This window comes from Syngnathus typhle, linkage group LG17, assembly GCF_033458585.1.
Source record: "Syngnathus typhle isolate RoL2023-S1 ecotype Sweden linkage group LG17, RoL_Styp_1.0, whole genome shotgun sequence".
NCBI lineage: Eukaryota > Metazoa > Chordata > Actinopteri > Syngnathiformes > Syngnathidae > Syngnathus > Syngnathus typhle.
Genome location: NC_083754.1, coordinates 7,559,266 through 7,586,993, shown reverse-complemented (window position 1 = coordinate 7,586,993; position 27,728 = coordinate 7,559,266). Strand labels below are relative to the sequence as shown.

The following is a 27,728-nucleotide window of genomic DNA, read 5'->3' as shown; positions in this document are numbered from 1 at the left end:
AGACTTTTTGTGCCAAGCTAGCCAGAGAGCAAAGATTCGCTGAGCTGAATATAAAGTTGAATGTAAATGATCAGTACGTTTTCATGTGAGCTGATGCATCCAAACACTTGTATTGTACAACAAAGTTAACAAGACAAAGGGGAACTACAAATTGATTTGTCCTTTTTTCTGGAAGCGCTGTCCTTTTTTCTGGAAGCAATTCAGAATCAGCTGGACCACCTCAGGAAGCAGCCTTAGGTTTCCCCCGACTACCAGGCTGCCCTGCAAGCACACACACACACACACACACACACTGACCTCACTAGTCCTGATTTGCGTATGTAAGATGCATGACCCACCTCATGATAGACAATGGTTGCTTCAACGGTGACGACTCCAGGAATCACCATTTTCGTGATCAACTCTACACACACAACCACACACACACACATGCGTCAACATACACACAAACACATGAACAGACAAACACATACCTGATGAAGGAATTAATTTTTCTGACCTTTCAGTTTGGATTCAATGATTTCTTCCAACTTCATCCTGGCACAGCCCTTCTACAAAACACATACACAAAGTGAAAGTCAAGTAACATACATTGTGTGAGAAGAATATTAATTTCGTCACATCTCATGATGACTTTCAACTTACTAGTAGTTTTCCCAATAACTTGGTAGGTCTAATTTCACACCTGAGCAAAAAAGATCAGCTTCTTAGGTCATACAACAAAGACATGTGTGCGTTTGTGTGCGTCTTCTCACGTGGCCTTCCCATAAAGTAGAACCAGGTGGTTTCCCTCGATAGCCACCTTCATAGACACTTCACACTTCTGCAGGAAAACCACAAGAGGAAGCATAAAAGCCAGAAGAGCCTCAAGAAAACAACCAAGAAATACAGGAAAAATCACTTATAAAAATACAATATATATATATAATATAATAAGAACAAGCTGAACCAAAAGAAGAACCTCAGGGAGAACCAGGAAACTAACTAGAAAAACATCAATAATACCCAGATGAACATCTAGAACTAGTACAATCGAGAACCACAATAACAACATGCATAAGAAGTATTGCACAAAGTCCCAGACGTAGAACCTCAAGGAGAACCACACTTACTGTGCAGGTGCTTACCACAATGAGCCCAGGTTGTTTTCTGGGCGGTCTGGCTCTTGCCTCAATTCTGATGGTGAGTCCAGTCTCGTGAATGCTAACCGCTATGGGCTTCCGTAGCTCCACCTCCAGCGGGCCCTGCAGCCAATCACAATACACACCATCTGACCTCATGGCCAGGGATGCCGTTTGGGGGCCTTCACTCATTATCTTAAGCACCTGACAGGGAGTTTCCCATACTGGACTTCGATTGTCCCTAAACTAAGAATCTCATGGCAGTGTTAATTCTTCCTCACAAGTTAGCAGACTAGTCTTCTTACCGGTTGGAGATTGAAAGCAGAGAGGGCAACATACTCCAGGAGGCTCAACTGAAAAACAGACAAAAGGTTATCTCCAAGGGGAAGCCCTTTCACTGTAAAAGCCTGACGGTTGTGCCTACCTGTGGTGGGCTGACGAAGAACGGTCCGTTGTCATGAAGTGGTTGGAACAGTTCATTGAAGAAGCCGTCAGTAAAACAGACGAACGCCATCAATGCCTTGCGTCTACGGGCTGAAGCAGAAATAGAGGACGACATAGGCCTAGGCGTATATATATACATATATATATATATACATATATATATATAATGTGGCGGGCCGACTGGAGGGTAATATTAAAATGCAAGTTTTTCTTTGACTTAAAAAAACTAATAAAATAATAATAAGAATTGTGAAGTCACCTGTGGCGTTTCAGCGAGACGTTGAGGTCCTTGCTGTTTCATTTTCTCTGAACTTTGAGCTCACCTGAATGCTCCTGACTTGTGCTTGACGTCACCGACATAAAACACATAACACAACGCACCTACACTACCGTTCAAAAGTTTGGGGTCACAAAATTGTTTGGGTGACCCCAAACTTTTGAACGGTAGTGTAAATATTATTATAATAAAATATTATGAATTAAATATTATAAATTATATCTTGTACTTGTATAAGATTATATATAATCTATGAATATAAGTATACATATATATTATAAGATTTTTTACACAGAAGATTATATATATAATATATAAATAATTATCTAAATAAATATATAGTATATATATTATTGTTTGGTCACCCAAACAATTTTGTGACCCAAACTTTTGAACGGTAGTGTAAATCAGGTAACACAACATACTGCCATTTGAATTTCGTCTTCCCAAAATCTGCTTAAATATGTTATTTCTTTCTGATTTATTCATTTGTGCGTGTGTGCGCGCGTCTGATTTTGTGTGTGCGCGTGTGTATTCATGTGTTTTGCGTGAAAAGAGCGGCACTGTGCGGTGACGTAAGGAAGCGCGGTGCATGCTGGGAGGCGACAAAGGAGGCGAGCGAACTGTTAGCCGCTGGTTCTGCGGCATTGACGCGAGCATGCGCACACGATCCGCGGACTCGCGCACAGGTGGGTCGGCATGACAGAGCGCACCTGGGTGCGTGCACGCGGGTGAAGTTGGGCGGCCGTGCACACGCTCCGAAGGAGCGAGCGACCTCACCTGCTAACTGTTTAGCTGCGTCTGCTAACGACTTCAACACGTTTCAATGAGTATTGTAAGGGCGTTTATTTTGACTTGCTAGCTGCGCCCAATGGGCAAAAGAAGAGCACAGAAAATTCAATTTGTTGCATTTTTAAGCATGGACAGGAAGCCCTGCGTGTATTTACGCGTGTGAGCGAGTGCATGCATGTGGATAAAAATCAGGATTGCTCCTGAAATTCCAATGATGAATTTGAACATGCCTGAGACACGTGTTTTTCTTTGGTATTTTATTTTGAAAAGCAAGTGACGGCCCATGCAGTGTGTCCTCAGGTGAGTGACAGCATCAGGATGCCCCTTCCGCCCCCGCCGCCCCCCACCTTCAATCAGGTACATACAAAGTACACGCAAATACAGAAACATTTTGATGACATTGCCGATGACATGAGCACAAACCAGCAGAGCTCGGAGGAGGTGAAAGGTGGTCCTGCCCTCCTATCGGACCTCAGCCAAGGCAAAGACCATCCTTACTTCCGCCTGTACCAGTACCTCCACCAGGGGGCGCCACACAAAAGTAGGAAACAAAAAGTCACATTATCATGTTGGTCTTGTCGTGCATTAGGAAATCAAGTTACATTTCCAAAGCAAAAACAATAATCCCGAAGCTGCTTGTCTGGTTAATGATTTCCTGCTTCGCTTAAAGATGAATGTGCGGCTGGTGCCTCGTCGCCCCGCCCACCACTTGGCCATCGCCGTGAGGATGCACAAAGCCCTGCCCCGCTCCCCTCTGCCGGATCGTCACCCACCCCACCCCCTCATCTCCATCAGAGTCGTCGTGGCCAGGCCCCCTCGCCACCCTCTACCTATAATAGAGACAAGCCCCTCCCAGCCGCTCCGCCCGCCAAATCCACACCTGCTTCTCTGGCCCCTCCCACCTATGGTGGGGAGGTAGAGCATCTACAGCGACAAGCCTCCCACAGTAGCAAGAGAACCGCCCCCATGCCTGCAAGCCACACCCCCACTAGAGGGCCTGCCCCACCCCCACCACCCGCCTCCCCTGCCCATAGGCCAACTTCAGGTAAGAAAACTTTCATCGTCATTACATGACCTTTACGTGAGCTTCTCCTGTCCCTGCAGCTACCAGAGAGGCTCCGCCCCCTCCTCCGTACAGGATGGCAGGTAGCCCCTCCCTCTCCCCTGACCCCCCCACCAGGGGTAAACCGCCTCCCCCGCCACCCCCTCCTCTCCGCCATGGACACGCCTCCTCCATCATTCCCTGTTTGTGTGGTGAGTGCTTACAACCCCGACCCATGATTCTGCCCCCCATTGATTTGATTTGCTGTTCTTTTAGCGGCTTCCGTAGTTTGTTGCGTGTCCTCAACGATGTGCATTGCTTCGTTCATTGCCGCTAAGATTGTCTTGCTGACCAATATCTTTTAACTTTAAACGTTGCTTTTGTTGCTGCAGACGACTTCGAGTCCAAATATTTGTTTCATTCGCTGGACGATTTCCCTCCTCCGGACGAGTACCGACACTTCACTAAGATCTACCCTAGCAAGGCCTACTCAGGTCACAATGCAAACCACGCAAAGGACCCATGTGCCTGCTGAATGATGTAGACAGGGGGTGCTAACACAACAAATGCTTTTGTCTTATGATGCAGCCATGCGAGGAGCTCCGCCACTACCGCCAGTGGGCAGGTGAACAACTGCACTGCGCTTGGATGACATCATTGCATCTGACCCCCCCCCGCTTGTGAGCAATCATTGGAGGGAAGATGAGAAGTTGCTAATAGGATGATGGGATATGACAGTTTCGTTTTTGTCCTTCTCCTCGACCGCTAGGCTAACATAATTGAGTGGCTAGGCAGAGGTTGTCACATCACTCGGCTCGTCTCATCGCGAGGCTATCATCGATGCACGAAGCTATCCAGGTATCCAACGTATTGGTGTAAATGTCTGGAAGAAGTCCCGCACGTTTGGACAGAAAAAAAACAAAAAACGTTTGGACTGGAAGTAGAGAATTGTTCTCTTTGATTTCTCATCCTTGCTGCATTTGTTTGTTTGTGGCATGTGTTGTTTGCTCAACTGTGAAAGGTCATCTTCCTAAGTGTGCTTTTATTTTGAAAAGTATACTATATGGTCATTTTCTGTGGCAGTGATCATGTGCTCTGTCAAATTGTACTGATATGCTTGCTGTAATCTTGATAACAATACCAGTCATTCGTAGCTCAAAAACTTCTTCATGCGCAAGTAAATAATGAAAATGTTTGCTGTAGTTTACCTTCCTAACAATTATAAATTAACTTCCTGCTTCATCTTTCAAATGTACCGAAATCAATAAACTTATTTAAATCTCACACTCACACAAGATGGCCGTTTCAAATACTTCCAATATGGTTATTTATATTTGTTATTTATATTTGTTTATGTAGCTGCTTCCAGCAAAGCCAGTACGTAAGCAATGCAATCCCGCCTTCAAACATAAGGGGGCAGGCTCCATCCTGTGAGGCACTTTTGAAGCTCTATCGCTCACTTCCTTTTCCTGGTGACCCCACCGGAAAACACTTTCCCACGTGCCTCAATCTCGTAGTCGACCGGTTGCTAGAAGGAAAACAAGTTTTAAAGCTTTCGGAAGACTCCACTCGTTTCGGAATTCAAACATGTCTAGTAAAAAGAGGAGTGCGCGCGCGTCTGTTGAGGACGCAGACGTACCCGAGGAGGAGGCGCGCGCACGCCGAAAGAACATCAAGCGTTTGGCACTGTTACGCGCAGAGGAGCCTACTGTACAAAAGTTGGAGGACATCATCTTTGGCGACGTGCAGGTAACCACACGCATATGATAACATCGGCGTCATGCTGCAAATGTGAAAAGCAGTCAACATTTTGTGCGTACGGATGACGTAAGGAGGAGGAGGAGGAGGATGAGAAGGAGGTAGAAGAAGAAGGAGACCAATCTGACGAGGAGACGGAAGCGCGCTTAGCCCCCCCACCAATCAAAAAAGCTGCCTGGGTTGATGATGATGATGAGCTGGAGGAAGAGTAAGTATTGCTTGGTGCGACTTGTAATCATTTTCTTGTGTTGTCACGACAACAATTGGAGCTGGCTAAGCGAATGGACGTGTGCTTGGCAGGGTGGACATGCAGCATCGCTTCCGTAGTAACCTGATGCGAGGACAGTCCGAGGCCCGCATCAGCAAGACAAAACTGCAACAGAGGATGAGAGATCAGTCAGTACACGTACACACACACATGCGCACTCCAGTCACACTCGCACTCAAGCACGTGTGTGTGTAACCTTGTCAGGTTCCAGAAGTCGATGGGCGGAGCTCCATCCTGGGCCACAGACGGCAGCAAGAAATCAGTGAAAGGTAAGAATATAAACAATGCAAATGCAGCTCCTCGGTTGCAAAAGTAGTCACACCGTGACCTTTAGTACAGTGCTCCGTTGACACACAAATTAATGAATTGAAAGGTAGAACAACGTCTAATCAGCTGCGTGTTTGTAGATGACGAGGACGATGACGATGGGGAGGATGACGAAGACGATGACCTGCTGAGAAAAACGGGAAACTTCGTGGCGTCTTCAGACAGTCTGCCCAGCGGCATCATCGGGGTCGGTGCTCACGTGCACACGCGTCGTCATGACAACCTTGCATGCATTTTGATAGTCATGACTACGAGGCCTGTCATGACAAATGGGCTGATGTTGCGGTGACTAGCGTGTTGAGTTGTGCTCATCGTGACACGTGTGCGCTCTGGTTGCCATGACGTTTGTTCTTTTTCTCATCAATATGACGACCCCGCATGTGTTTTGTTGATCATGTGTTTGTCATGATTGTTGACGCCATGTCATTGCTGCACTCCAGCTAAAGAAATGTTGCCACGCCAACGCAGCGCGGCTATCTTCCGATCGCCTGACGTCGGTCCAGTTCCACCCGTCAGCTCAGGTGGTCTTGACAGCCGGTCTCGACTGCTCGCTTTCCTTTTTCCAGGTCAGTCGGGGGGACTCCCCAAGAACTACCACCAGTTGTCACACAAATGTCACCTCATTGTCGTTGTTCGCTAGCTAACGTCAAATGTGGCGCATGCGCCTTTCTGGGCACCGCAGGTGGACGGCAAGACCAACGCTAAGATCCAGAGCGTCCATCTGGACCGCTTCCCCATCTACAAAGCTCGTTTCACCTGCCAGGGCGACGCCGTCATCGCCACCAGCGTGAAGAACAAAATGTTCTACATGTACGATATGATGGAAGGACGCATCATGCCAGTGCATCAAGTCAAAGGTACACGCGCACGCACCCGCCTTGTCAGAACTCGCCCGCACTCAAGTGTGTGCGTGTGTGTTCAGGGCTGCGGGAACCACGGATTAAAGAGTTCTGCGTATGTCCTGAGGGGGGCGCGCTACTGCTGACAGGAACTCAAGGATACTTGCACATGCTGACACTCAAGGTGCACACTCATCACTTTCACAATCAAAGCAATGTTGCTGCGGAAAGTTGATGAGGCCATTGCGTGCCTGCGCACGTGTGTCAGACCAAGGAGGTGGTGAACAGCATAAAGCTGAACGGCGAGGTGGTGGGCGTGGCCATGAGCAGCGACGGCAGCAAAGTGTTTGCTAACTCAGGTGAGTTGATCGTGTAACATTAGCCATGACATCATCACGACAACTGAATAATGACACTGCGGTGGTGACCTTAGAGGACGGCGAAGTGTTCGTGTGGGACGTGCGCAGCAGTCGCTGCGTCAACAGGTTCACGGACCACGGCTGTGTCGCCGCAAAGGCCATCGCCGCATCCGCTGACGGACGCTACCTAGCGTGCGGGTAAGATGGCTTCCGTCAAAGTGTCAAGTCTGTATTTTCATGTCCCGTCACATCATCCCGCTTCAGTTCACAGGCGGGTGTGGTCAACGTGTACTCGCAGCAGACGTGTCTTAATTCAGCCAATCCCACGCCCCTGAAGGCCATCATGAACTTGCTGACCCCTGTTACCGCGCTCACCTTTAACCCCAGCGCCGAGATCCTGGCCATCGCCTCGCAATACCAAGAAGAGGCCGCCAAACTGGTGAAGTGGAAATACCGTCGTCGTGACAACGGCACGCCGTGATAATAAACAGCGACTGTGTCATCATCAGGTCCACGTTCCAAGTCTGAGCGTCTTCTCCAACTTTCCTCTGGCGAAGAAGAAGTTTGTCTATCGAGTTTCCTGTATGGACTTTTCGCCTCACAGTGGCTTCTTCTCATTTGCTAACAACAAAGGACGCGCTCCACTCTTCAGGTCAGAGGGCCAATTAGTAACATGTGTCTGAAAAGTAATTTATTTATTGAGTGAGTGAGTGAGTGAGCGAGTGAGCGAGTGAGTGATCGAACTAGACAATTCCAGTCAAAGATCCAACTCGATAATGAGGAGTGTGCTGTCACGTTTGAACCATGAGCCATCGCACTCATTCATCTGTTGTGTGTGCGTGTTTCTGTGTGCACAGGCTGACACACTACAACAACTTCTGAAGAAGGGGAGGAGTCACATGCACGTTTTTTTTTTTTTCATGAAATAAATTCAATTGTCTTTTCTTGGCCTTGTTGAATTGTTTGATTGTGACTGTGAGTTCAGTATGTTCAAGAGTTCATTGATTGAATTTCTTCACCTCTCGATCAAGCAAAACATGTAAAAATACGAAGACAAGAATATAAACTATTAAAATCTGTTCAATAAGATATATGCACAGTAAACTTAAATTTATATACAAATTTGAGCATTTGATTTTCTTGCGGTTTGCAATATTTTTGTTTGATCGTCGGTGCGATCAATGCAACGGTGAGTATGCGTATCACGTCCGACTTTGACGCAAACATGTGGCCCGACCACTTTTGTCAGGACACGCCCCCGAATACGTCACTGTGAAACTTGCGTTTCAGGCTGAGCAGAAGAGCAACAGACTTGAGGCAGGTAAGAAAACTTTCGAAGATTTTGATGCACTTGACAACCTCGGACATCGTTTTGCTTCCCATGTGAAACGCCTCGAGGGGGTGACTTTGCATCGTCACTTTAGTTTGAAAGTATTGCGCTGTGCTAAATTGAGAGAGCGCTTTAGAAAGACGATTATGAGGGATTTTTCTTTTTATTTAGAGTGGGGTAAGTGGAACTTAAGTAATTTTTATTGAATTGAACACGTGTAAACAAATGAGTGAAAACCAGCATGTGCATTAATAAGGAACAGCTCAAAACGAACATTTAATCAGAACAAACTTTTATTGTGGAAATGAAAGCCATGGGTGAATAGTTGGCTTTATTTTGAAAGGGTGCTAGCAAAGACGCGATGAAGATGCAACGATAGCCCGCTAACGACGTAAGGAGGTGTCGCACGTGATCCACCGCAACAGCAGGGGGCGGCAGAGGATAAACACACAGGTAAAAGGTTATTACTCAGCCTTGCCCCACCCTTTTGTAATTGACAGTTCTCATCGAGGCCTAGCCCCGCTTGCATGACATCATCAGTCCTGTTGTAGAATGACAGTCAAACGGTGGTCGGGTGGGTGTATGTGAGTCGGTGGTGCTTTGTGGTTCCGCCCCCAAGCACACCTGCCGCCAATCAGAGAGAGTCATCAGAGTTGTAGGTTTGTACACATGGGCGCAAAGGAATGCGGTGTTGTTTTTGAGCCATTTCCTGTTACTCCAGTTCTCACCGGGCAAATGCTACCATCGATGTCGATGTGTGTTCCGTACACCAGGAAACAAGATGGCAGAGGCGGCGGCGCCGGATCTGTTCAACGAGCAGGAACTTACCTGCTCTATTTGTCTCGACCTCTTCACTGACCCCGTCTCCACGCCGTGCGGACACAACTTCTGCCAGGTACGAACTCGTCAGCATCACAGCTGTTTAGCACCTGTGTGTTGGTTAGCATGCTAGCTTTATTTTGTTCCATGACTGATTAGCATGCTAACTGCTTAGCCCTTGCTTGTATGCTGCCTTTTTTTAGGCATGTATTGGCGGGTACTGGGCATCGACCAGCACGTGCACGTGTCCACTGTGCAAACATGCCTTTGAAGAGCGTCCACAACTGAGTATCAACAAAGTTTTCGCTGTGATCACAGAGAATTACAAAATTTCTCGTTATGGCGCCGCCGCCGCCTCATCCAGCGTGCCGTCCAGCAGCAGCACCAACCCGTTTGTTACAAAGTCCGACGAGGACATGGTTTGGTGCGACGTGTGCACGGGGATCAAGCAGCCGGCCGTCAGCTCCTGCTTGACATGTACGGCGTCCTACTGCAGCGAACACATCCAGCCGCATCACAAGACGCCGTTCTACGCCAAGCATCCTCTTATGGACCCGCAGGAAGCACTCAGGGGACGTACTTGCAAACTACACCGCCGGCTAATGGAGGTGAGAAAATGGAGGCCGCAATGTGCCGGCGTGCAAGGTCATACATAATTACATGTTCGCGATCATAGATGTGATCATGTGTTCAGGTGTACTGTCGGACTTGTCACCGTTGCATTTGTGCCATCTGCGTGCTGGAGGACCACCGAACTCACCAGACCGTGTCGGTCCAAACGGAACGACTCAGCAAACAGGTCTTTTTACTCATGCACGCTCACTTCCTATTTCCTGTCACAACTCCTCGTTCGTCTGCATTTGTAGAAGTACGTTGCGAGGACAGAGCAAGAGATCTTGAACAGGATAAAAGACAAGGAGATGATCTTAGCTGAGCTGAACACCAAGATGGACGGCGTCAAGGTCAGCGTCTTTGTTCGCCAAGCCGTGCTAGGAGCGTTGCTAAAGCGTAAACGTGCTAACGGCAGACCTACGGCGAGCGAGAGCGCGGCGATGTGGAAACGCTGCTGGACGAGGCTGCCGCCTCCCTGGACCGCCTCCGAACCCAGGTGGTGGGCGGAGTCCAGCAGCAGATGGGGGCGGTGCTGTCCAGGGGCGAGGGCCAAGTCGTCCTACTGGAGTCGCAACTCAGACAGCTGATGGACAGGCGTGTCCGGCTGGAGGCGCAGGCGGTCAGTCAGGACCACATCGGATTCCTGCAGGTCAGAACACAACTCGAGCGACAGAGGTGACGTGGGCTGACCTATGACCTGTGCGCTCAGAGCTTCTCGGAAGCTACGTCGCCGTTGGGCTCGGATGTGCCCGTTAATGTGGACGACCTGGACCTCAACCTCCACTTCAACCTGGGCTGGGTTAAGTCGGCGTTGGCCGAAGTTCGCGACAAGATGGAGGATGCCAGATTGGGTGGGGCCGGGGGCGGCACCAGAGGATCCGTGGCTTCCCGTGAGCGCCTCCGCCGTCTCTTCTCCACCGGCCGTCTCATCACCGACAGCTCACGTGCCGCCGTGTGTTGCAGTGCCGCCGGGTGACCCGATGATGGCGGCGGACAGCATGCTCAGTCTCAGGGGAAGCAGCAGCAGCCTGAGGAGGAGCCAATGGGGACTCAGAGGTCATCAGCTTCAGCGTCTTGGCACAACATTCTCCAATGGATGAATTTGATAGCAGTGTTTTCATCTACTACAAGGCCTACCTCACTGGTCGAGAAGAATCGGCCGACTCAGCAGAACAAACTATTGATTGTGTGCTCTCTTACAAACCGAAAAATATGTGAAAAAAAACAACATAACACTGAAAATTTGAATTGAGCGCAATTCCCTGGCAACGCCGGCTAATTTCCGATAAGATATCCAAATAAGATGGAGGTTCAAATAGTTTTGAATTCTTCATAAAGTTTTTTTGTTTTTATTAGCTTTTGCAACTAAGTATTTTTTCAACCTTAGTTTTTAACATGTTAACTTCTACTTGTCCGCCAGTGATTTAGGCTCATCAGTGAGGCTTTTATTGTGAAAACGAGACTGACGTTTGCATCTGCTTTACTTTCAGACATGAAGAAGATGAAGCCGGTGTCGGGTGCGTACCTCAAACATTCACGCTCTATATCAAATTCATTCACTTCAATGACTAAAAGTGCCTTTGTGTTACACAGGTCACAAGAAGGCTCGTGTGTACATGGGTGAGAACCTTCTACCTTTCATTATGTCATCACTGGTGCTATGTTAGCTAGCCTAACGGTGGCACGCTGCCTTCTCGCTTACGTTCAGAGGACGTGACCTTGAACCCGATGACTGCGTACCCGTTCTTGATCTTGTCAGAGGACAGGAAGCAGGTCAAGCGTGGCGAGAAGCTGCAGTTTTATCGTAACAGCCAACATCGATTTGATGTGTGGTCGTGCATCATCACCAAGGAAGGATATGCTACCGGACGACACTACTGGGAGGTCTGTCTCGCTTTCTGTAATTTGTGTCATATTGTTGCTGTATGTGCCTGTGACTGCATGTACCTGTGTCTGCACGTGTGCAGGTGCTGGTGGGCGAGAACAAGGATTGGAAACTGGGTGTGGCGAGCGAGTCGGCGCAGAGGAAGGGCCTGTTTGACATGAGCCCCGCTAACGGATATTATGCCCTTTGGTGGAGCGGCAGCCAACTGCGAGCGCTCACCGCGCCACCGCTCACCAAGGTCCCGCATCCTTGACTTAGCAAATATTTGGAGGGTTGCGACAATAAATCGATGAAAATTGAAAGTGTTGGCAACCAATGTCAGTCATTGTTGCCATGGCAGCCAGAGCCTGCTCTAATTTGGATGCATTTCTGGTTATTGACTGAATATTTGGATGTGCTGTGTTTATTATCGGCCGGCGGGCCAGGGAAGACGAAGCGGGCTTGACCGTATGTTTGTGCTTTTTCGCCCATCAGGTGAAGGCTCCGCCCAAGTTGCGTCAAGTGGGCGTGTTCCTGGACGTAGAGGCGGGTCAAGTGTCCTTCTACAACTCCAAGTCAAGTTCCGAGATCTTCAGTTTCAACTGTGGCGAGTTCACCGAGCAGATGTTCCCGCTGCTCGGCACCGGAGACAAAGAGGTGCCCCTGGTCATCATGCCCTGACGCGTTCACCCGTCTGGGTCGGTAAACTGTCCGTTTGCAGTGAACCGACAACACGTGAACGATTGCCACCGCGTTGGAGATACTTGACTTTTGTCTGACTCGCTACGGACATTTTGATGTATTGGACGAGACGGTTGAGACGTCAGTCAAATAGTTTCTCGGGCACACGTAATGATGTCATCGCTCTTCCATAATTACAATGAACTGGATCAATGTTGCTGGAGCTTTCATAACACTTCAATTAATAAACACATTCAAATCACATTTTTTTGTTTGAAGATGATATTTTTGGATTTTCTGAAATTAATAGAAGCAAGGCAATTAGCAGCTTCTTGCATCTGCATAATGTAGGTGTGGCTGGGCAGCCTAATTTCAAAATAAATTGATAATAAAATGTCTAAGAGAGCTGGAGCAAATTATTTTCTTGTTTATTTATTATTAATAGATGAAAACACACTCTTTCAACTGAGTTTCACTTGAAAGCCACTGGCTGGACTTTTCCACCATCTTGGACAGGAAGTGTGCTCACGCAACCGATAAATATACTGATGATGATGATGAAGTGTGAATCACGGTGTTACGAAACGCGAAATTCCCATTCTTCCCTTCCAGATCTTCCAGGATTTCTCAAACCAGAAATCCATGCGTGCGAGGCGCGCGAAGACACGTCACAAACGCACAAGCTGTGCACATTCCAATAGTCAGGAAGCGTTGCAGTTTATACTTGTAATTTTTGCGTTTGTATTTTGCGTTAAAAAGCACATCATCAAATGACCATTTAGCGGAAAACGGGTAAAGGCGTTCAGGCTGTACCCGGAAATGACGTCGGTAAGGCGCTCGGGTGCGGGCCACGGTGACGCCACGGAGCGCTGTCGTCACTTCGGCAAAGTTGGCGTCGCGTACGCGTCGTACTGGTGGAAAGTCCCCGCGGAACTGCTTGAATAAAAGCCCCAATGGAAGCTGAAGTCCATTCGATCTTCGTCGTCGTCGTCCTGGTCGTGTGGAGCGCGCAAGACACTAAACCGCCGTGACCGACATGCACGCATACGCAGGTGAGAGCGGAGCAAGCATGCCTTTCGTCTGCCACGCCCCCTCGCCGCTCATGTTATTTTGTCCACTGCAAATTTGCTTCTCGTCGTGTCCATTTTCTGCACAACTGGCGAAAAGAGGGGAGAGAGGGGGCAGGCTCCAGTTTTTGGATTCGAACTAAAGTTGCGTCTCCAACAAGGAACAGGAAGTACGAGCTTCAAATTGGTTAGCACATGTGTCTTTCCACGTGAGCAAAATACATCACCTCACGTAAATGGATCATCTTACGTTTTGGACCAAAAAAAAAAAAAAACTTTATGAGACAATCAATACTCCACCTTGTCCAATAATTCAACCTTTGTCAACCAGTGGTCAGCGGCCCTCTACTGGTCCGGACCGGTATTGAAGGTGGTCCGCAAAATTGAAAAAGGAAAATAATTGTAACGTTTTTAAAAATAAAATGGATTCATTATTTAAGCCAATTTTGTAAATCATTTACCCATCCAAATAAGGTCAAATGTAGTTTAGATTTCGAAAATAGACATATAGATGCAAATAAATGGCCTGTATAGGTCTATCCTTTTTCAGTGCAAAATAATAATAATAAAATAATATTCCACCAAAGCAGTGGTTCCCTGAGTTGCTTCTTGATTATAACGGTGGATCAAACTAGTTGATAATTTCTGCAATAATTATTCTGTTTCCTGCCTCAGTTTTCCAGCTTCTGTGCTGCTTCCTGTTCCCGCGGACAATCCACACAGCGCCAGCCATTGCCCCTTCGCCAGGCTTGCAAGATGCGCTGGAACGAGCTGGGATGCTGGCCGACAAAGTCTCCAGGGACGTCCCCACCGCGCTCGCCCAGGTCGGCTGTCTCGCTATCAACGTTTGCTCGCTCATGCTTTCGCTCGCCGCTTGCTGACCATGCCCGCTTTCTCCCTTTGCAGGCTTCGACCCTTGACCTCACGACCCCCATCGGTGACCTTCAGATGCTCGCCGCCACCCTCAACATCCCTCCAGTGCCTGTCCTCAAGCCCCTGTCCCCAAACTTCAACGTGGTCAGCTTACCCTATACAACCGAAACCTTTTTTTGGTGGCGAACGAACTTGACCTTCTTGTTCTAGCTTGAGTATGTGTTTTGTCGCCCCCTGCAGGACACGTGCCTGAATCGCATGGCAGCCGGCGTGCGGATGTTCCAGGGTCTTTTGGGAGCTCTGTCGGAGCGCCTTGGTGGTCTGGAGAGCCTTCAAGCCGACCTGCGAGACCTACTTGCTCACATTGCAAAGGTAACGTCCATGCTAACGCTAACCATTTGCGACTTGGTGACGACCGTTGTCGTGCTTACAGGTCCGGGAGGCGGCCTGGCCCGGTGGCGACGAGACCAACCAGGATGAGCATCTTGACCAATGGGCGGGGCTTACAGCACAGCTCCATGGCGACTACGAGGTTCAGGCGGCCGTTCACTTGACGCTCACGCAGCTTCGATCCTTCGCTCATGACATCATCCGAAGCCTGCGAGCCATCGCCGCCCAGCGCTAAGACGATGGATGTGATACGCCGTCCGGAAATACTGGGACCATCCTCCTCTTCTTGCGCCGCCTCCTGCTGGACAGACCCTGCGACAGGAATGACGAGGAACTGACTTTGACGTCCGTGGCGGCGGTGGGCGGGGCTCGCAGTCAGCTACGGTGAGGAATGCGATGAGCTGAGACTTTGCGAGCACGCCGAGACACGCTCGCTAAATGCTTCTCACGAGAAGCTTCTCGCACTTTTCTGCACACTTGCCTTACTTAAGGGAACCTTATTTATTGATCTAATGTTTCACATTTTATATTTATTAATGAATCATTCATATTTATTTATCATAATCTTATTTATTTTTATGAATGGAGTGCAACAGCTTCTTGTCCTGGGCTGTGATTGGAATCACGCCACGTCCTCTACATAGTAGGGGTGCAACAATTCATCAATTAACTGATGAGAACTCGATGATCAAATGAACTGATAACTATTTTGATAACCACTTTTAGAGACTTTGTTGAACTTAACTGAGCGTAATTTCAGTACCTCAACAGTAAGCATCCTCCAATTTCCATTGTCCGTCATGAAAGCAGACTTATCTACGTCAGCTTTGACTTTGCAAGACAATCGACATTTTTGCCGATTTTTCTAACGGATGTTACGGCCCAAACCAGAGAATGAATCATCAACAATTTCACTGTCAATTTCAGACAATGTCCTGTTTCCCAATAAAGTGATGAGAATTAAATTTGTTGGACTTTAATGATTCAGCAAAAAAGTCATCAAATGATCGTTCACACACGTCACACGGAGGAACGATGTCCTTGTAGTCATTCTTTTTGATTTGGAAATAATCAAAAGTGATCGACTCCCCACACATGCTTTGGGTCTCTTGATGAGTGACACTTCCTGTCCTTTCACAATAAGAGCCTTTTTATTGGAAAGCACGCTCATGACAACAAATGTCTCCCACAGATCGAGTTAACAGCATTTGCGTCTGGTTTGCATACGAGGGAGAGAAATGCAGTTTGACCATATTTGGCTCCGAACTCAGGTCGCCTCTGGCCCCCAGAGGTCAGCCAGCGTTCAGTTCCTGCGCTGCTCGCGCTGCTTGCGGCGCTCTTTGTCCTTGTGCTTGGCGCTCTTCTTGTCCTTGTCGGCCGACGTCTGCAAGACTTTGATGCGCCGCTTGAGAGCGCCGCGGTCGCACGAGCTCAGCACACCCAGTCCCTGCGAGAACCAAAACCGCTAAAGTCGCGCCCCACTTTTGAACCTGTTGTCCGGCGGCTAACTGAGGCTACTTTAAGCCAACACGCACTCACGCTTACCTTGAGCTTCCCACCGTCCAACTGGAGCAGCGAGCGACCGTCCACGTGTCCAGCTTGGAATTCGGGGACGTACTGGTCCATGCTCAGCTCACGTAGCCACTCACACACCTGCTGGCTTGTCCACGACGACACTGCGCAAGGTGCCTCGTCACCCAACTGACACACGCACACACACACACACCAAAAAAAATTTGTCAGCGTCATCAGCCTAAGCTTTGCAGGCACCACTCAAGCTCATGAAATCATGAGCGTGTGTGTGTGTGTGTACATAAATGCGCTACCTCGTCAGAAGACTGCGACAAAGTCTGGTAGGGGTGGGAGGAGGACATGGAAGACGACAACTCCACATGAGGGCACATAGACAGGGACGTCTGAGGAGAAGAAAAGTCCTCGCTCAAAGAAGACTCCTGCAAAAAAAAGTTCTTACTTCCACTTTGAGAAGACGCATTGTCACATTTTCTTTGCTTCTGTCCAATCAGTTGTCTTGCTGTGACGTCACACACACATTTTAGCGACTGTGTGCTAACTGCTACAAGCTGTTAGCATCATATTTGTTAGCACGTGTACCTGTGAGCAAGACTTTGGGGGCTCAGGGCCAGCCACAGGCTGCGTTTGCGGGGACCCGGGAGTTGTTCCCGACGAGGAAAACCAGGAAAAGGAGACAAAGGATGTGGACGCTCGCGAAGATGACGAACAGTCTCGTTCTCTGAGACTCTCAGACGTGTCTCTGGGAGCAGATACGTGAAGGTCAGAGGTCAGTGTGTCTGCGGGGGGCGTGGTCAAACTCACCTGGCGCCTCCCTCGCTGGACCGCTTGTCTCGTTTGTCCAGTTTGTCTTTCTTCACTCGAAGGTATGAGCGCCTGAGCGTCACGCTGATCACATGACAAAAGTGTCAGTGACATCACAAACATGAGGGGCGGAGCTTACTCAGCACAAACATGGCAAGCTGCACTCACCCCAAATCCTGGAAGCGTCTTTTGGTTTTCTGGTCAAGCAGCACCGGAGCAGGGTCGGCAGGACTCGAATCTCGACTGGACTCAGACACCAGAACTGATGCACGCACACACACACACACACACACACAGACGTACAAACGCACAAAGTCATATTACGTGTGTGTGTGTGCGTGTGCGTGTGTGTACCTTCGCTGTCCGGCCTCCTGCTCCTTCGCGTGTAAACAGGCGAGGCATCAGAGGAGGCGGGGCATGACTTGGAAAGCGAACTGGTGGCCAAAGCTTCTTGAGACGTGTCATTGGTTAGTTGGTGGTAGCGTGCTCGTGGGGCCACGGCCAATGACAGGCTGGCATCATCCGGCAAGCGACGCACCTGAGAAACATCAACAGCGAGTCGACAGTGTTTGGGTTTCTTTTCCACGTTTTGAATGCTGAGTTTGACAAACCAGTGATGTGTCAAAGGAGAAGGCGGCACTGCGTGCCGACAGCAGCAAATCAGGTGAAGGGGAGGAGCCTCGCATTGTGACTTGGAGAGGTGCATGGACGGAGAAGGTTGCATTGTCCTGCAGTTCACACACACATGCATACGCACACACACACACGTGCTGGTTAGATGCTGTCACCTTTACACACATGCATGCGCGTACCTGTTTCCTCTCCAGACTGTCGTCACCGTTGTCATCATTGGAGCTGACGCTGTCATGGCAACGGGAGCGAGAGGGGCGGTGCCTGCGGCTCAGCTGTGCCCGCCCCTTCTGGATGCTGTTGTCCAGCAGCTCCGTCTCTGGAATCACTGAATTCAACTCTGACACACGCAAACATGCATACACAGGTGGGTTACCTGATGATTTGATCACGTTACATGACATATGGCGTTAGAAGTTAACTTTGGCATCAGAGCCTATCGGCCTTGCTACTTACCAAACACGCTGTCACTGTCGTCCAAGCCGGCGGACATGACTTAGCGCTTTCTGAAAGACCACACAAACGCACACACACGAGAGGAAGAGTCAGGACAAGATGACTCAGCTGTTTAGGATGCAGGCTGGAGGAGGGAGTGGTCGAGACAGGCAGTGACACGGAAAGGTGAACGAGAGAGTAACAGAAAATGAGTTAGAGAAAGCCAAAGACAGCGAGGGCAACAGGACAGGAAGCGCTGACGTCATCACATGTTCAACAGCTCAAGCACGCACACACCTCATTCCCTGGCACTTTAATGTTGTCATGCAGTGAAGAGAAATGAGGATGAGGATGAGGAAGAAGGTGTTGGCGATAGAGATGATGGCGATGAAGAAAGAAAGCGAGCGGCGGATCCTCACGTCATGTCACTTGCCGGCTGGAGGCGGGAAAAGTGCTGCCTCATGCACGCAGCATCAGCACCAGCGCGGCCACGAGCGCGGGCACGCGCACCGTCTGGAACCAACCATCGCCAAGGACGAGGCGGGGGGGGGGGGCCTCACAGGTGTCTTGAATCCATAATAACATGCGAGATACCGTGAGGATGCGAAATTTTGTATTTGTTTTTGTATTGTGTCGCGTACATGTATGTCTATCGTGTTATGTGTCTCGTCACCGTGGGGTAGAGAAAAACGTAATTTCGGTCTCTTTGTGTGTTGTGACATGTGGAGGGATTGACAATAAAGCTGACTTTGACTTTGACTTTGACTTAAAATCTTGTCAAGTCGTTTTTTTTATATATATCTTGTTGCATTGTCTCCTTTGTTTTGATGATTAGCGATGACGTCATGAGGGCGAACATTGCCGCCTTGCCTGAACAACTGCTAGTCGCCAGATGGCGCCATAGAAACGTCACCGGCGGAGCAGGAAGCGGGAAGTGGTGGGCGGGATTTGCGTGAGGGAGGAAGGGACGAAGGCGGGGCGGCAGGGGGCAAGCTGAGACAAGCAGGTCTCGGAGGTAGGCGGGGCCATACACAGGAACCTGTTCCCCGATTTTCACACACACATACACACACATACACACTCACTGACGGACACATTCAACACAAGTACACAACAATTACCTGACAAGTCCACGAGGACACCCCGTCATGGCTGTTGTGCTTCTGCCTGGACTCGAGGTAACTCCAACTACTTTTTACTACACTTGCTTTCATCTGCACTAACACACCCACACGAACGCACACACACTTTAACACACACTTCTATGGAGTTGTGCATTCGTGTATTATGTCGATCTCGATCGTCGGAGTAATAGTAGACGCAATAGTAGAGTTGTGTGCGCAGTTTCGTTTCTGTTATATAGCAAGGAAAGACTGGAAGAACGCAAGTTGCGTGAGTGTTTTTTGTTAGCTTGTTAGCGTTGAGCTCCTGCGTGCGCGCGCGAGCGAGCGTGCGGTTGGAATGTGCGGCGCGGTTGGGTGTGTTTGCTTGTGGGCACATCAACCGACAAAAGAAACAAGTACAAGTTCTCAACTTTCTTCAACTTCCATGATTTGATCTTGCCGTCAAATCCAAAAAGTAGTTCCTCTGATCATAAATTCTCGTGGCAGGTAATTAGGCAGGCGTTAGTAGCAGTCGTGCTTGCATTACCCTTAATCGTAATAATATTAAATAATTATTATATTGTTGTTTTATGCTATGATAATGAACTCATTTTAGTGCTTGCAGCGTCACAATATTAGTAGTATAATAATTTTAGTATCCATAGTAATAGCACTGTAGTATTATAGGTGTGTCATAGTGTAAGTAGCATTTGTAGTAATATTACTGTGGTTGCACTAGTAATATTTGAGAATATCAGAAGTAGTAATATAAAAGCAGTAGGATGATTTGTCACATAGCAGAAGTAGCTGTTGTATCAGTTGGTACTGTATCATTGGGGCAGTATTATTCAGTAGTATTGTTGTAGTACAGCAGTAGTACCGGGAGTATAGTAGAAGGTATTTGGTTTGTGTGGTTTATCCCAAAATGCCCTTTAGGGACGCCCCTGAAGTGTTTTCTGGAGCTCACGTAGTGGTTTGGGAGTCGCGTCCATGCTCACTGTCGCCCAGCAGTTTGGTGATGGCCAATTGGAGCGGAGTTTTTCTGAGTGTGCCATGACGGGTCATGTGACACTTTCAAAATGTCACCTGACACATTTGTGACCCTGCTCACCGGCGCACAGGCCAAAGGTAGTTTAGTGTCACATGACTTTGAGGTCTTGTCCCATTGATCGACGAATCTCATGTTTGCTTTGACGCTTGATAGGGAATTTAATGTGTGCACGCATGTGTGTTTCCAGCCTGTGGGGAGGGTGTGCTCATGAGACTCGCAAACACACAGACAGGGGCAGGAATTCAAGAAGGCCCCATGAGTCATGACACACCTGAAACACACACACACACTGTTTGAGGTGTGTTCAGGTGTGTCGGGCATCAATATGCTGACTCAACAAATGAATGTAATTGTCATTATTAACCTGCTTTTGTTGTAATGGAAAAAGCATAGAATGTCTTCAGATATGAAAAGTTGGATTTAACTCAAATATTCTTTATTTGGGATATTTTTCAATAGAATATTTATTTGTCAATGTGAATGCTTGTCAATCTGTCTTGATATGTGCTCTGCCACTGATTGGTGACCAGTCTTTCATGTAAGCATGAACGACCGGTCCCATGCACAACATACTAATATAGCCAACCTTCTTTCGACTTTGTGACTTTGCTGAATGCTGAAGCAGTGGCACTATTGTTGTGCGACAAAGACAGGAAACACACTCAGACATACACTCTCTTCTCTGTATGTGTGTGTGTGCGAGTATCTAAAAGTGTGTCAGTCAAGTGACAGACTTTGAACCCAGAGCTCTCTACAATAACTCACTAAGTTACATATAAAACACTCACACTGTGTGTTCGTACGTGTACGCGGATGTGTCTGTGATGTCACTGAGAGGTGGCGACTGGTGGGCGTAGCCTTGGACTGACAGGAAGCAGACATTTCCCTCTGTAAACAAAACAAGGCCGAGATGCGCCTCCTACTATTGTTCTACGTAGGTGTGTGAGTGTGCGTGTTGTGTGTGCGCATAAAACAACATGACCTTTATTTGGAGACAGAAATGACGTCATACATGGAAAAGCTTATGTGTTGACTTGTGTGGTGACTGGCGTCAGTGTTCACTCTTTTGTGTTTTTGTTGAATGCTTTGTGTATACGTGTGTGTGTGTGTGTGTGTGTGTGCGAATGTGTTGCATGGCGTGCACTTACGTGTGTTGACTCTTGTATGTAGCGTGGGACATGTCACGGCAGGGCGGATGCGAACACGTGGAACATTCCACTGACAGCCATTTTGTGTGCACACTGCCACACTTCAGGTGATCTTTATACTTTCTGTTCTAGGGTGCGGATGGTTGCCCTTGACCTTTCACCTCTCACCTGTGACGCAGCCGCCTGTCCGTCAAGCTGAGGGGGTGAGTCTGCTATCGCCATGGCAACCACATCCACCTTGCTGGGCAAAGGTTAGTCTTGCTTGACGTTTTCCCCTCTCCAAAAATGTCGCAAATGATCAGAATTTTTTATTTTACTGCCAACTCTAGAAATTCAGGTCTGGAATGAGTACAGTATGTCATTTTGCAAGCTCAAACGTGTTGTCTGTTTGTTGGAGGTGTGGGTCTGGTGCTGGTGGAGTTCCAGTACGAATATGAGGGTCGAGATGGCTCCATCATCTCCATCAAGCCCAACGAGCGCTACGTCTTGCTGGCCAAGACCAACGCCCACTGGTGGCAGGTGCGGAGAGACTACGCCTCCATACCCTTCTACATCCCGGCCAAGTACGTCAAGGAGCTCCCGCCCGATGTGCCGTCCCCTCTGGACTTTGCCCACCCACCCGCTCCCGAAGCCACTCCGGTCCCTGCTCCGGTGCCGGTCGCCGTGCCGGTCCCCGTGCCGGTCCCCGTAACGATTCCCGTTCCTAAGGGTGTGGAGGAGCCGGGCGGAATCAGAAGCAAACCCGCTGACGAACTCACCATCCGGCTCAAACCGGACACGTCCGGCGGCTATCGCAAGACAGACAACCGGATGTCCACATTCGGTGTCCCGCTGGACTTTATGGATCTGCCACCGCCCCTCCCTGTCACGCCCCCGCGTCACTCCGGTGCTACATCGGGTGCCGACCTCGCCAAAAAGACAGACGGCGTAACAGAGAAAAATCTGCTCGAGGAACACAAAGACGCCGGTTTTGGCCCGGCCAAGCCCGCCGCCACCCGACCCCATGTACTGCCCATCCCCGTGGACACGCCCACTGTACCCGAGGTGCAGGCCCTCAAGGACCTTGAGAACGGACCTTCGCGGGAAGACCAAGAAGAGACGGCGGTCACGCGGGAAGAGATAGAAGAGGAAGAGGAAGCCATTGAGGCCACGGAGGACAGTGAACAGGACAGCGACGGCCAGGAGGAGAAAGAGGAGCAAAAAGAGGAAGAAAAGTCCAACCATATCTACGAGTCCATCCAGGATTTGCACTTGGATGACCTGATTGGACAATCCAACTCAACTCCGCCCCCCAAACAGGTAAAAGCCATGAGCAATGTGCGACCATCTGCGACTTTTCACAATGGGTGCCATTCCAAATGTAGAAGTGCAACAATTAATTGTAGAGGCAATTATGTTGTTCGGGGTGTCATGACTGGGGCTAGCGAAGCATGATGAAGAATTTGATGGCTTCTCGTCGCCTTGACGACGGACGCCAGTTGACAAAAGAAACTCGAGGAGGAAGCGTGAAATATTTATTCATCCCTGCGTGTGTTTGTACCATTTGTCTTGACACCGGCAGGCCTGTGACCCCGCCCCCGAGCAGTTGCAGGTGCCTGACCCCGCCCCCTCCACTATAGACCACACCCTCTCCTCTTCAAGCACCTCCTCTGAAATAATAAGCCTCTCCCCCGCCAGCCCGGAAGAGGGATGGCAGGTCAGTGCGCGCACATTTTGGATGCTGAAAAGAATCCGAATCAGTATGCTGTGTTGTTTTATTGTGAAAGGCTTCTGTTGCAGATGCACAGGGACCAGGAGAGCGGCAGAGTGTTTTACTTCCACCCGCTGACGCGACAGAGCACCTGGACGCAGCCGCGTTCGCCCTCGCCGAACCCGTCATCCCCCATGTCCTTGTCCCCCGTCCCTTCCTCTTTGTCGCCGACACCCTCGCAGGTAAAAAAAACAAAACAAAAAAACCCCCACACCAGACCTTGTGCACGACTTCATCAATAACCAGGTCGAGTTGTTAAACAATACAAACAGGAATATTAAGACAACCGTACAGTTCAAATGAAAGCCAAATACAAATTGTGCCCAAATTAAAAAGGATTAAAGTCAAATGCAATATATTTTACTCAAAAATAAAATGCTAAAGTGCTTTCCCTCCAGTCTGGCTGCGAGATGTGGGAGCAACTGACAGACCAAAACTCGGGGAGGCTCTACTACTACAACCCTGTCTCTGGCGCCACCTCCTGGAATGCCCCCACGCTGGCGCCCCACATCGATGACGCCGCCGGACTCGCCGACGGCCCGGTACGAGTTCAGTGGCGTGGTTTAACGGTCAGGTGTTATGCAACAAATATTTGATTGTTTGTGTGTATGGGTTGAACGTGAAGCCTCCGCTGCCGAAAGAAGATTATCCTGTTGATGCAAACAGAGACAATGACGCCGTCTTTACTACGGTACCTCCCACAACGCACGGACACAGAAAGACATGCAGTTTCACGGTTTCAAGCAAATATTTCAAAATCCCTATGTTGTGATTAGGAACTATTTGATCTGTAATTTCAATATTAGCCGTTCTTTGCAGAGGTAAAATCAGAATTGACTGACTATTGGTATTATTAATAACGGTGCGGCAACATATGTAGACATACAAACAAAGAATGAAAAATCTGCCCATTAAAAAATCACTTTGAAATGTCCCGTCTCTATGACAACCGCGCAATGATTTTTATGTCTCGTGGTTTTTCCCAGCAGGTTCGCCAGCAGGATAATCCCAGAATGCACCTGGAGCGCAAAGATGGCTTCCGAATGTCAAATGGTGCACCTGATCAACGCGTGGCATGGCGACACAGCGTGGCCGAGGATGTGAGTCGATGATCGCATGTTGGCATGACTGGCGGCAGGCTGACAAAGTTGATTGTGCTCCCCAGACGTTTGCTTCTCGACACTTTGCCGACTTCAGGCGGGACTCACCTGACAGTACGCAGGTACACGCACACGCAAACAGAAAATGCACGCAAACGCAATCTCATGCAGACAACCACAACACAGCTGACGCACACATGGACACGTTTACACGCAAACATGCACAACGTGCTGATGATGTCATTTTGTTTCAAGCACTATGATAGGTTCGGATTGAGAAGGAATCTGTCCAATCGCAGCTCAGACTCCCAGCAGGTACTTGCAGGTCCTGCGCTCTGATTGGCCATTAACCTCTGCTGTGTTTTGGGGGTCTATTTGTTTGCGGTTGCTATGGGAAATTAAACTGGAGCTCAACTAACCCAAGGGGGAATCGCTGATGGTGTAGGGGTACTCGCCTGTCTTGTGTGCAGGCACCATAAGTTTGATTCCATATGGCGGTGTGTGTAAGTGTGTGTGTGACCAAAAAATAAACAAAAACAAAAAAACAACCCGAGGTTGTGGGTGCCCCCTGGTGGTGGTGGTCGGCCACGTCGAGACTTTGATGATGGTGATCATGTGACTTGCTGTTTGTGCCTGCAGGGACACCTGCTGGAGAAGGCGGGAATCGTCAACAAGACCAAAGTCGTCGATAACGGCAAGAAAATTCGGTGAGGACGTTTTCCTGTCGTCTCCTCTTGTTTTTATCATTGTCGTCATGACATCATCACATCGTGCCAACAGGAAGAACTGGAGTCAATCGTGGACTGTCCTACATGGCGGCATCCTCACCTTCCACCGGGACCCCAAGTCTGTGCCCAGCGGCAACATGGTGACTCACCTTTCATCTTAACGCCCAAAAGTGCTCGCGGCACGCTCACGTGGCTCTCGTCTCCTCAGTCCAAGGCCTCGCAGATTGTCCCGGAATACACGGTGGAGTTGAGAGGAGCTTCAGTGTGCTGGGCCCCCAAGGACAAATCATCCAAGAAGAACGTACTGGAGGTCAGCCCGCTTCCCGGAGTTGCGTACCGTGTGTGTTCCTCGTTTGTTTTTATGCCTGTGTGTGTGTGTTTGTGTAGCTGAGGACCCGTCAGGGTTGCGAGTACCTGATGCAGTACGACACGGAGAGCATCATTGCCGATTGGCTAAAAGTCATGCAGGACACCATCCGACAGCTGGTAAGAAAAAGACGCTCACACACGCATATGCGCACACACACACATACGTAAGCGTGGAGGTGTGTCTTTCAGGAACAGGAGCACGTTTCGGACGACGATGACGACCCGGCCTCGGACAAAGAGGACAAAGACAGGAAGCGCGGGAGTGAGTGCTTTCGTCCGTAGACGCGCCCCGCTCGGCGCCACGTCAGTGCGGGCGACGCCTTCCCGTGTGCTTTTGGTTCAACTTGCTGTTGCGCGTCGGCAGGCAACAGAAGTCTTCCAGGCGCCGACACGGAGCAGACGCGGGTTCGCACCAAACTGCGCCGCTTCCTGCAGAGGAGGCCCACGTTGCAGAGTGTCAAGGAGAAGGGTTACATACGAGGTAAGCGCCCCAACCGCACGTGGCGGGATCGTGCGAGACCTAACCCCTGTTTTTTTGTGTTCAGACAACGTGTTCGGCTGCCACCTGGACACGCTCTGTCACAGGGAAAACACAACCATTCCAAAATTTGTGGAGAAGTGCATCAGAGCTGTGGAGAGGAGAGGTAACGCACGCACACAGGTTATTTTATTTGTGCTGAGTCATGTTCCAGACATGTCGATGGGGCTCGGGTGTGCGCAGGTCTCGACGTGGACGGCATCTATCGTGTGAGCGGAAACTTGGCCGTCATCCAGAAGCTGCGACACAAAGTCGATCACGGTACGATGATGATGACGACGAAGCAGAGCGGCTGACGCGATTGCGTTTTTTTTTTTTTTCTCAGAGGAGCATCTGGACGTGGAGGACGGCCACTGGGAGGACATCCACGTGTTGACGGGAGCCCTCAAGCTGTTCCTGCGCGAGCTCCCCGAGCCGCTCTTCCCCTTCAGCTTCTTCGACAAATTCATCGCCGCCATCCGTCAGTCCCGTGTCCGCGCGCGCGTGTTCAAACGAGCCTTTTCTCGCGCCCCTCTTCCCTAAGGCGTCTACCTTTTGTCATGCAGAGGATAAGGATTATAGCCAGCGCGTGTCTTACATTAAGGACTTGGTCCGCTCGCTGCCGCTTCCCAACCACGACACCATGGAGCTGCTCTTCAGGCATCTGCGTAGGCGCGTGCTCCCACACCCCACCTTTCCTAACGTTCCCGCCACCTTAAAGGCTTCCCTAACCTTTGCCTTGCCTCCTCCTTGTCTCCATGCAGGGTGGTGGATCACAAAGACGCCAACCGGATGTCGGTCCAGAGCATGGCCATCGTCTTCGGGCCCACGCTGCTGCGCCCGCAGACTGAGTCCAACATGACCGTCCACATGATCTTCCAGAGCCAGATTGTGGAGCTCATGCTCAATGAGTTCGACAATATCTTTGTGCAGACGTAGCGCACACGTGTAACCTTTCACGACCAAGATTCCACGCATTCCAAATGAGAAGCGGGTCCTTCCACAAGACAGTGAAATGCCACCAACGGATTAAAAAAAAACAACAACAAAGAGCTCGGCATCACATAATATAACATGATCATTTCAAGTTTGAACAACTTGAGAATTACCTGATCCAGGAATTGCTTTTTTTTCATGGGTGGGGGCATCATTTTATTTGTTTCCTGGTGTGGCAGCAATTTGCTTGCATAGCTTTTGCCCTCCAACCAGGAGGAGAGCACCTTGGAGAAATTGCTACCGCCTTCCACACTGACATTCCCTGCAAGAGGAACTGGAAGAAATACTTCTGCTGAAAACAAACGATGACATCGTCAGTCACGTGAACTGTTCACGTGATGTCCGCCAGAAAGATCAAGCAATAATTTTATGAACAGATTTTATTTTATTGTGAAGTGCTCCAGTTGAACAGTTAACATTATAAAGCTTTGCTTGACCAAAAAGAAGAAAAAGACCAAAAATCATCAACACTTAAACATTTCTACTTGCACATACGTCCATATATGTCAAACAGAAAATGAATGATGATCATGTTAGGGATTATTTCACTGTTAATGGAGCATTGTATGGATTTTCTGAAACAATGAAAAATATTTTGTGAACCTTTGTGAAATGTAATACGATTAAGAAAACATTGTTTTAGACAGGCACACAAATGTATTGTAGGATCATAAATTAAATGAATTCAGGCATACAAAAAAAAA

The 27,728-nt window shown here is 49.1% G+C and overlaps 7 protein-coding genes across 17 annotated transcripts; 5 read left to right on the top strand and 2 right to left on the bottom strand.

Annotated features, from left to right (window-relative positions):
• Positions 1 to 91: 91 nt before the first annotated feature.
• LOC133170370 (uncharacterized) lies at positions 92 to 1,909 on the bottom strand. Of its 2 annotated transcripts, XM_061303239.1 has the most exons (9): positions 1,825 to 1,909; positions 1,546 to 1,655; positions 1,427 to 1,474; positions 1,128 to 1,244; positions 756 to 823; positions 646 to 685; positions 500 to 551; positions 339 to 403; positions 92 to 261 (listed from the first exon to the last, which is right to left on the bottom strand). In XM_061303239.1, the coding sequence occupies exons 2-9, from the start codon at positions 1,633 to 1,635 to the stop codon at positions 145 to 147; spliced, it is 597 nt and encodes a 198-aa protein (XP_061159223.1). In that variant the 5' UTR covers positions 1,636 to 1,655; positions 1,825 to 1,909; the 3' UTR covers positions 92 to 144. The 2 variants fall into 2 exon arrangements, with proteins under 2 accessions (XP_061159223.1, XP_061159222.1); XM_061303238.1 differs by lacking the exon at positions 1,825 to 1,909 and having other exon boundaries at positions 1,546 to 1,682.
• A 513-nt stretch (positions 1,910 to 2,422) lies between these two features.
• LOC133169934 (WAS/WASL-interacting protein family member 2-like) lies at positions 2,423 to 4,971 on the top strand. Its single transcript, XM_061302480.1, has 7 exons — positions 2,423 to 2,531; positions 2,924 to 2,991; positions 3,064 to 3,175; positions 3,305 to 3,679; positions 3,739 to 3,888; positions 4,069 to 4,170; positions 4,265 to 4,971. The coding sequence occupies exons 1-7, from the start codon at positions 2,435 to 2,437 to the stop codon at positions 4,303 to 4,305; spliced, it is 945 nt and encodes a 314-aa protein (XP_061158464.1). The 5' UTR covers positions 2,423 to 2,434; the 3' UTR covers positions 4,306 to 4,971.
• A 160-nt stretch (positions 4,972 to 5,131) lies between these two features.
• On the top strand, positions 5,132 to 8,171 carry utp18 (UTP18 small subunit processome component). Its single transcript, XM_061302476.1, has 13 exons — positions 5,132 to 5,425; positions 5,509 to 5,642; positions 5,735 to 5,830; positions 5,907 to 5,971; positions 6,110 to 6,216; positions 6,470 to 6,595; positions 6,712 to 6,886; positions 6,952 to 7,052; positions 7,137 to 7,227; positions 7,302 to 7,425; positions 7,492 to 7,666; positions 7,737 to 7,879; positions 8,085 to 8,171. The coding sequence occupies exons 1-13, from the start codon at positions 5,264 to 5,266 to the stop codon at positions 8,107 to 8,109; spliced, it is 1,524 nt and encodes a 507-aa protein (XP_061158460.1). The 5' UTR covers positions 5,132 to 5,263; the 3' UTR covers positions 8,110 to 8,171.
• A 308-nt stretch (positions 8,172 to 8,479) lies between these two features.
• LOC133169929 (E3 ubiquitin-protein ligase TRIM39) lies at positions 8,480 to 12,797 on the top strand. 9 transcript variants are annotated; one of them, XM_061302472.1, is made up of 15 exons: positions 8,480 to 8,548; positions 8,901 to 9,010; positions 9,109 to 9,216; positions 9,328 to 9,452; positions 9,580 to 9,984; positions 10,071 to 10,175; positions 10,243 to 10,338; positions 10,404 to 10,637; positions 10,698 to 10,878; positions 10,952 to 11,044; positions 11,479 to 11,505; positions 11,582 to 11,608; positions 11,697 to 11,872; positions 11,956 to 12,111; positions 12,348 to 12,797. In XM_061302472.1, exons 4-15 carry the CDS (start codon positions 9,339 to 9,341, stop codon positions 12,531 to 12,533), a joined length of 1,800 nt encoding a protein of 599 aa, XP_061158456.1. In that variant the 5' UTR covers positions 8,480 to 8,548; positions 8,901 to 9,010; positions 9,109 to 9,216; positions 9,328 to 9,338; the 3' UTR covers positions 12,534 to 12,797. The 9 variants fall into 9 exon arrangements, with proteins under 9 accessions (XP_061158456.1, XP_061158450.1, XP_061158453.1 ...); XM_061302474.1 differs by lacking the exon at positions 8,480 to 8,548 and adding an exon at positions 8,555 to 8,734 and having other exon boundaries at positions 8,901 to 8,948; positions 9,058 to 9,216; positions 9,331 to 9,452; XM_061302473.1 differs by lacking the exon at positions 8,480 to 8,548 and adding an exon at positions 8,555 to 8,734 and having other exon boundaries at positions 9,331 to 9,452.
• A 550-nt stretch (positions 12,798 to 13,347) lies between these two features.
• Positions 13,348 to 15,828, top strand: csf3b (colony stimulating factor 3 (granulocyte) b). Its single transcript, XM_061302479.1, has 5 exons — positions 13,348 to 13,585; positions 14,276 to 14,424; positions 14,507 to 14,617; positions 14,714 to 14,845; positions 14,907 to 15,828. The coding sequence occupies exons 1-5, from the start codon at positions 13,570 to 13,572 to the stop codon at positions 15,096 to 15,098; spliced, it is 600 nt and encodes a 199-aa protein (XP_061158463.1). The 5' UTR covers positions 13,348 to 13,569; the 3' UTR covers positions 15,099 to 15,828.
• samd14 (sterile alpha motif domain containing 14) lies at positions 15,824 to 18,616 on the bottom strand. Of its 2 annotated transcripts, none has more exons than XM_061302477.1 (10): positions 18,284 to 18,616; positions 18,010 to 18,167; positions 17,809 to 17,925; positions 17,552 to 17,735; positions 17,366 to 17,459; positions 17,198 to 17,281; positions 16,976 to 17,135; positions 16,690 to 16,815; positions 16,409 to 16,564; positions 15,824 to 16,310 (listed from the first exon to the last, which is right to left on the bottom strand). In XM_061302477.1, exons 1-10 carry the CDS (start codon positions 18,318 to 18,320, stop codon positions 16,167 to 16,169), a joined length of 1,260 nt encoding a protein of 419 aa, XP_061158461.1. In that variant the 5' UTR covers positions 18,321 to 18,616; the 3' UTR covers positions 15,824 to 16,166. The 2 variants fall into 2 exon arrangements, with proteins under 2 accessions (XP_061158461.1, XP_061158462.1); XM_061302478.1 differs by having other exon boundaries at positions 16,690 to 16,779.
• Positions 18,617 to 19,279: 663 nt separating this feature from the next.
• Positions 19,280 to 27,728, top strand: arhgap27l (Rho GTPase activating protein 27, like). Its single transcript, XM_061302465.1, has 21 exons — positions 19,280 to 19,440; positions 21,697 to 21,815; positions 21,962 to 22,863; positions 23,126 to 23,260; positions 23,344 to 23,496; positions 23,713 to 23,856; positions 23,940 to 24,005; positions 24,301 to 24,414; positions 24,480 to 24,536; positions 24,670 to 24,729; positions 25,054 to 25,121; positions 25,195 to 25,282; positions 25,351 to 25,452; positions 25,530 to 25,628; positions 25,701 to 25,773; positions 25,876 to 25,992; positions 26,057 to 26,155; positions 26,233 to 26,310; positions 26,375 to 26,509; positions 26,595 to 26,700; positions 26,793 to 27,728. The coding sequence occupies exons 2-21, from the start codon at positions 21,785 to 21,787 to the stop codon at positions 26,965 to 26,967; spliced, it is 2,802 nt and encodes a 933-aa protein (XP_061158449.1). The 5' UTR covers positions 19,280 to 19,440; positions 21,697 to 21,784; the 3' UTR covers positions 26,968 to 27,728.